General features: G+C 36.1%; 1 protein-coding gene across 1 annotated transcript; it reads right to left on the reverse strand.

The window, feature by feature from the left end:
• Positions 1 to 3,751: 3,751 nt before the first annotated feature.
• Positions 3,752 to 6,607, reverse strand: LOC110695848. The gene is made up of 4 exons (XM_021873072.1): positions 6,184 to 6,607; positions 4,764 to 5,845; positions 4,515 to 4,658; positions 3,752 to 4,420 (listed from the first exon to the last, which is right to left on the reverse strand). Exons 1-4 carry the CDS (start codon positions 6,605 to 6,607, stop codon positions 3,752 to 3,754), a joined length of 2,319 nt encoding a protein of 772 aa, XP_021728764.1.
• Positions 6,608 to 7,895: the final 1,288 nt, after the last annotated feature.

The following is a 7,895-nucleotide window of genomic DNA, read 5'->3' on the forward strand; positions in this document are numbered from 1 at the left end:
TTTGTGTATACTACTTATATTTTTGAGGGTATATTTACTATTTAGTAACACACTATTCCTTAGAGTAATTTTCTACTTTTTATATAAAAAAAAATTAAAAAATAAAAATAAAGGTAGGGATATATTAGTTTCCCCTTAAAAAAAAATGGCATAATTAATTATTACTTCTAAGATATTTGTTAAAATATCAATTATCAGTATATGAACCTTTTAAAAAAATATCTTGTATCATTATATAGATTAAAAGAGAAAATTTAAATTCATATAGTGATAGAGTATAAAATATATTCATGGGCCTCAACCATCGGCTTAAGCTTTTGGTTGAGTTAGTCCTCTAACATGATATCGGAGCCAGCGTGACATAAAGGTCACGGGTTCGAATCTCATCCACCCCCACTTTCAAGTGGAATATTAAGTGTTGGGTATGAGGAGGGCCCATGCTACATCCACACTTCTAACCCAAATGGGCTATCGTGTAAGGGGGTGAAATATATTCCCGGACCTCAACCATCAGCTTAGGGTTCGTTTGGCATTGCTGTGGTTTTCTGTTTTTTGGTTTTTTGTTGTATAAAAATATATGATATATGTCACATAATGAATAAAAAAATTATTTAAACTTATTAAAATCATAATAATTTTGAAAACTGACAACAAAAAAGTAGAAACACCTTTTTCTTGTTTCCTGTTTTTAGTTTTTAGTTTTCAAAAAAACAGGAAACTAAAAAACAAAAATGATACCAAACAAGCCCTTAACATATAGTTTCGTGATTTGGTTAATAAAATGTTAAAGAGATTTCTTTACATGCAGCATGCAACTGATGCAAGTATTAATATATCTCATAAAGAATGAATATACTCATTTTTCTAATGCAAGAATGAAGTTTGTTAGTTTTATGTTTATTCAAGACTCCTTATCATGCTTCCGTTTATACATTGTTTGTTGCAAAAAGTTCAGTGAAATGGTAAGTTAAGCATTGCAAGTTTGCAACCATTATTTCATTCACAATATATTTGCAAATCTCATGCTTGTGAGTCTAAGGGAAAAGGGCCCTTAGCTTGTTCAGATTTTAGTTTACTGTGCCCTATTAGAGGTTTTATTTTTTAAATAAGCTAATTTGGGTGTTTGGTAAATAATTTATCAAAAGAGATTTTTTGGGCTCAAAAATCTCTTTAAGAGCACTTGCAATGGGAGTACTCTATCCCCATTTTTCTTCAATTTGGGAGGATACTCCCATTGTGGGTAAAATGAGCTTATTATAAGAACTTTTTAAAATGAGCTTATTGAACAATTACCTTTTTGGCTATTAAATTAAATACACTAAAACAACTAACAAATATTTTAGTTTACTATGCCCTATTAGAGGTTTTACTTTTTTAAAAAGCTAATTTGGGTGTTTGGTAAATAACATAACAAAAGAGTTTTTTTGGGCTCAAAAACCTCTTTTAGAGCACTTGGGATTACTCTATCCCCATTTTTCTTCAATTTACCAAATATTTACCAAATATTTTAACACAATTAGCTATTTACCACCTTTCAAAAGAAAAAAAAAATATTTACCAAATATTTTAACACAATTAGCTATTTACAACTAACTAGTACAAACAACTTGTACAACCAAAAGTAGCGGATCCAGAAAAAATATATAACAGGGTTAAAATACATTTGATAAATTTTAATGGGGTCATTTAATAAAGGAAATTTTTGAAAATAACACCTTATCTTTTCAAAAAAATGGACTATAACACCACCTTTTTTCGTTTTTTTATTATAACACCATCTAATAAAATTAAATTAAGAAATCACCACCAGAAACAGTACTCCGTTATTGAAACTGTTAATGGGGCCCACTATAACGGATACTTTTTGGAAACCTTTATACATATCTTCGATTTTCTTCATTAACGTTCATATTTTTCAATTGGGAAAAAAATTAAACCCTTGAATCTTTTCAATTGCAGAAATTAATTAACCAAAACTGATCTTAGCACTACGAATTAACATTCCTTGAAGATATCTTGGCTGGGAGTGCTGAAATTAGGTATGCACACCGATTTTTAATAAGAGTAGAACTTTGATTTTGATTAATGGAAATCTGAAATGCTATTTGCAATTTAATCGTTGATATACTCGATTGAGCATGCAATGGATTTATAATTGGAGTTAAACTTGTTTGAATTGGACCCATATCATCCCAATTTTAAATTTAGGGTTCGTCCTATATCTAAATTGGGGGTTTTTTTTTATTTCGGGGACTGAGTCCTATTATATGTAATTCCATATTTAGTTCAGATCAATTGGATTTTAATGGAAGGTAATTTGTTGTAGGTGATGTCTTTCATGAGCTCATCTCCTTTGAAAGAGAAGAAGTGTCAATGTGGTGTTCCCTTATCAAAGCTGACAAGCTGGACAAGGGGGAATCCTGGAAGAAAATTCAGAACTTGCAAGTTTTATGATCCAGTGACTGAGAGTAGGGGTGTAAAGCCTTTGAATGGGCTGATCAACCTGATGGGACAACCTGGCAAACAAAGGTTATCAACAATTTGTTGCTTGATAAGAAGCTGTTAAAGGGTGAAGTTAGTGACTACAAAAGGGAAGTGGAAGATCTAAGTGGCCAAATGAGGTGCTTACTCAATGAGGTTGACAATTTGAAGCTAAAATGTAAGGCCCTCAACTCTGTCAGAAAGAGAATGAGCAAAGATGGTGAGGGCAGGGGATGCATGGATCAACAGTTTAAACTATGGCTTGTTGTTATTATTTGTATTGTTGTTGCAGCTGTAGTGTCTTTTATGTTTAAGTAGGTGTAGTATGAGTAGGTTACTAATGTATTCAGTAATATGCAATGGACATGGGATCACTGGTTGTTATGTATTGTAAATGAAGTGGGTTGAATCCACATTTGTTTTTAATGAATGGTAAAGTGTTTGCAATGTATGTTTGGAATGAATGAGAATGTTTCAAATAACATAAACAACTTTAATAAATCACCCAAAACAACAATTTGCACAAAAGTAGTTATATTGACCATTAAGCCAGAATATGCACAAAGTTTGGCAACAAAAGAGGCATTCAAAAGACTTAAATCAAGTTATTTGTTCAAAACTAACACCACAACCTACTGACTTAAACAAACTAACAATAAAGCACCTAAATTATTGTCTGCAGTCATACAAAATGAAGTTGATTACATATTAATCACTGAGTAAGATTAAGCTTGTTAGCATTTTGAAGCTTTCCCCTCCTGGTTTGTACTCCAACTTGGCTGGTGGTGGCTGTTTTGCTTGCAGTTGGCTGACTAGAAGAAGGCCGTGTTTGGGCTGCATCCTGGGATTGTTGTTGTGATACTGGAGCCTTCCTTTTGCTCTAAGGTTCCCATCCAGGCCTCTCTTGTGGAAATGTCCTGTTGCCAATGTTGTTTGGCCCAGCTCCAATGGCATTCTGTCATAGGTTTTTTTTTTTAAAAAAAGAGGTCATAACTGGCCTGCAGACATGTGCACATTTACATAAATCAGACAACATGTGCTAGCTAAAATGTATTACCTTCCTTACAGCTCTTTCCTCCTTCTTCTTCCTTTGATCCACTACCCAAGGTGAGTTTAAGGGAGGCCTGCCTGCTGCTTTTTGTTTAGATGGCTCAGGAACAGCTTCAGTTTTGCAAGTCTTTGCATAATGCCCAAACCCACCACATTTTCTGCATTGGTTCTTCCTATGCTTGGGCTTCTGTTGCTGGGCCCCTTTTGATGATCCTTCATCCTACTCCAACTTCCTTTTTTTCAGTTTAGGTCTTCCTGGTTGTATCTTAACAGCTGGTGGAAGTGGTTCTCTGACATTCACCCTGTCCCACTGCTTAGGACCTGGCATTGGCTGAATAGGGGGTTCATAAGCCTTCCTGTAGGTGTTCATGCTGTAGTATGGGTGCACAAACTGCTCAATATCAGATCTCTGGTCCATCACACATGCATAAGCATGAACACAAGGATAACCAGTAAGCTGCCAGTGGTAACAAGTGCAAGTTCCCTCACCCAAATCCACCACAACTTGATCATCATTCAGCTTCACTTCATAAGTGTCACCCCTGGATGCTTGAACAATACAGTTCCTAGAAACAAACTCCATTCTTTGAAATATTTTTCTCACATATGGGGTCAAGTTGCTAGTAATGATCTTAGCATCTTCCCATTTCTCATTATTCCTATTCATCATGTACCTCCTCATCCATTCCATTTGGGTGAGGATTGGTTTGTCTCTAGCATCTTTAATGACTGCATTAAAGGTCTCACACATGTTGTTAAGCAACATGTTTGACCTGCAGAGGGGTGTGAAGGCATGCCTACACCAATGTTGTGTGGGAATACTGTCCAAGTATTCATAGGCTTCTTCATTCAGTGCCTTTATGGACTCCATAGCAACCTCATACCCAAACTAATCACAACACAAAACTATACTAATTACCATACAATAATACAGAACCAAATAAGTTAAAAAATGTTCACAAGGACAGGGCAGAGTTACTTACATGGGTGGTTGATCTAGCAGCACTCCAGAATAAGTCTTTGTATACAGAACCAGTGAATCTGAGCTTGAAATTAGCCCAGATGTGTCTGACACAGAATCTTGTCTCAGCTGCAGGGACAACTGCATTCAAAGCTTCAACCAATCCCTATTAAAGGAACAAATGAAAAAAAAAAATTATATAGTTATCAACTCCAACTTAAATGTGACATGTAAATGTAATACATAAACATTCAACCAAAGACACACATACCTTCTGTCTATCTGACATGAAGGTGAATCCAGCTCCATCATCACTTCCTAGTAGCTCAATCAATGACTCTAAGAACCATTGCCATGTTTCTCTGTTCTCTATTTCCACAGTAGCCCAAGCTAAAGGATAAATGGAATTGTTCCCATCCTTAGAAACAACCACCAGAATTTGCCCTGGGTATGCACCCTTGAGGTGGCACCCATCCACCCCAATTATAGGCCTACAGCCTCTTAAAAATCCATCCTTTAATGGCCTGAGGAAAACAAACATCCTCATAAACAAAGGGGGCTGTGGATTACTAAGAGAATCAACCACCACATTACAACCTGACCCAGGATTATGCTTTATCACAGCCCTAGCATAATCCCACACCCTAGCATATTGTTCACTTGCTGAACCATATATTATGAGCTTAGCTCTACACCTTGCCATCCAAGCTCTATAATAACTGACCTGAATTCCAAAATCATTGAGAACCCTATCCCTTAACTGCTTAACCTTCCATCCAGGATTACTCCTAAAGTCCTCAAGATACATGTCTGCAATCCACTCTGAAGTCACCTTACAGTTGTCCTTTCTCCTCATACAGTTATGCTCTAATCTCAGACTTCTAATTTGCCAAGTTTCTTGCCTAAGCATATTCCTAGCATACACCTTGAAATTGCACCTAACTCCACCTACACATGTACAAAGGGGCATCCTACTTGTCTTTGCACTAAACTGACAGCCACATCTATTCCTACATTGAATAGTGATCCTAGTGCTGTCATTATGTAAGAAGTAGAATTCATACCTGTTTTCAATGGCATGCAATCTTAAAGCTTTCCTCAACACAGTAGCATCCTTGAACTTCAAGTTTGGAACCAGTTTTACAGTCTTGGTGAAGTCAACCTTATCATTAAATACAGGGCTGTGGTCCTCTTCATCAGATGAACCACCTAAACTTCTTAACTCATCAGAATCTCCTTCATCTTCTACTTCAATCTGAACCTCAGCAACATCCAAGTTCTCACTAAGGCCCCCACCTTCTTTCTGTAAACCCTTTCTTAGTTTCTTGTCAACCTCCTCAAGAATCACCCCCACTGCTCATCACCATCATCATACTCCTCTTCAGTTGGTTCCCAATTTATGTCAACATCACTACAATCATCACTTGAAAACTCCTCACTCCCAGATATGTCATCATCACTATCACTCTCAAACAACAATTCTTTCCCAACTAGCTTCCCTTTCCCCTTATCCTTATCCTTCCCACTACCAGAAGCTCCAGACAGCCCTTTGCAAGTATCTACTTTCCCTTTTCCTTTGTTCTTTGTGGGAGGCAATATAGATCTAGGTTTGGGCGAGCTCTGTTCCCTTTGACTTTCCTATACATCAGTCTTATGTACTCTAGGGCTTCTCCTAAGCTGCAAACTCTTACATGCACTCTTCCCCTTTGGTACTACAGCCTTCTTTGGAGTGTGTTGGGCCTCAACAATATTGGGCCTCACTGATTCATCTGAAGACACAAACACTTCAACATAGCCTTGCCCATTAACTGTTTGTAAAAGTCCCCTAATCTCATCTTCATTGACTATTTCCCTTTTCCCAGTATTGAAGGTTTTTCCATTTTCCCTATACCAACAGCTGTAAAGAGTAGGCACATTGACACTAAAGTTGACAAAACCATGAATTGCAGCTTCCCTAATGTAAGACACATCAAGCTTATTAACTTTCACACCCCTCCTCCAATAACATAACCCACCACAGTAGACAATTAAACTCTTTTTTTTGTGCACTCTCTTGGGAACAAAAACACCCCCCACTCTAAAAACAATATCAACCACACCATCTGTTGTGGCCATTATCTAGACAATAAAGAAATGCAAAAACAGTCAACACAACTACCAAAAGGGAAGATAAGTTAACATATTATATCCCTGTTGCACAACCACAAAGCAAGCACTAATTCCAACATAATTAACAATTCAGATTTACATCAATTTTCAATTAAAGTAAAGTACAGATAACTTTGCAACAAACTAATGATTTCAATTACACAAAAATCACACAATTAAGTTCAATGAAACACTACATAAACAAAATTACCCAATTAAACCCTAATTACCCATAATTCATAGTAATTCAAACAAAAGTTTGACTATTTTATAGTCAGCGACATTTTTCCCCAAATTAGCCCTAATCTGAACATCAATATTGCAAAATTGACACCAAAAGTAAATTCAAAGTAAAATACAAGTTTCATGTGGTACCTCTTTCAGATTCTTCTTCCTGTCGCTGTCAGAAACCAAGAAAAGTACAAGCTTTATGTAGGTCGAAAATGGCTGACGAATATGGCTGAGTTGTTTCGCTCAAACACTGACACCTCTCCTTGCAATTCACTCTCCCAACTACACAAATTATCCTAGGGTTTGATTCTGATTTGCAATTTTGGTGGTTGAATCTTTATCACTGAGAAATTAATGAGGGAGTAGTTGAGTAATAAATGAGGGAGAGTGAGTAATGAAACAGGGAGAGAGAAAATCGAATTCAAGAACTCAAAAATTTGGAGGGTAAGTTAACCCGTGGGACCCACACACAGTTTCCGTCACAGAATCCGTTTTCTGGTGGTGATTTCTTAATTTAATTTTATTAGATGGTGTTATAATAAAAAAACAAAAAAAGGTGGTGTTATAGTCCATTTTTTTGAAAAGATAAGGTGTTATTTTCAAAAGTTTCCTTTAATAAAAATACAAGTAATTTTTATAAGTAAAAGTTTAATTTCATACAGTAGATTTTTTTTTCTTTTTTCATGCTCAAGTAGGATTAAGAGACATTTACTCAATTACATGTGTATCCGCTACTTACAACCAACTAATTACCTAACAGGACGGTCGGGACCTTAGTCTTTGACTCTTTGGTCATATGTTCAAATCCAATAGTTATACTCTTGGTCTCATATTCAAGTCCCATAGCCATTTTGATATAAGTGAAGAAAATGATAAAATCCAATGGTTGCAATTGTTATGAAACAAGAGAAGTCCATAACATAAGTCCAAGTTCCGAGAGTAGAGTAAGCTGACCCGCCAATTTTAAACACTTGTACCAGTGTACGTGTATTCGTATTTGCCACCAAAAAATATCTACTACCAC

Source organism: Chenopodium quinoa, unplaced genomic scaffold (assembly GCF_001683475.1).
Source record: "Chenopodium quinoa cultivar QQ74 unplaced genomic scaffold, ASM168347v1, whole genome shotgun sequence".
NCBI lineage: Eukaryota > Viridiplantae > Streptophyta > Magnoliopsida > Caryophyllales > Amaranthaceae > Chenopodium > Chenopodium quinoa.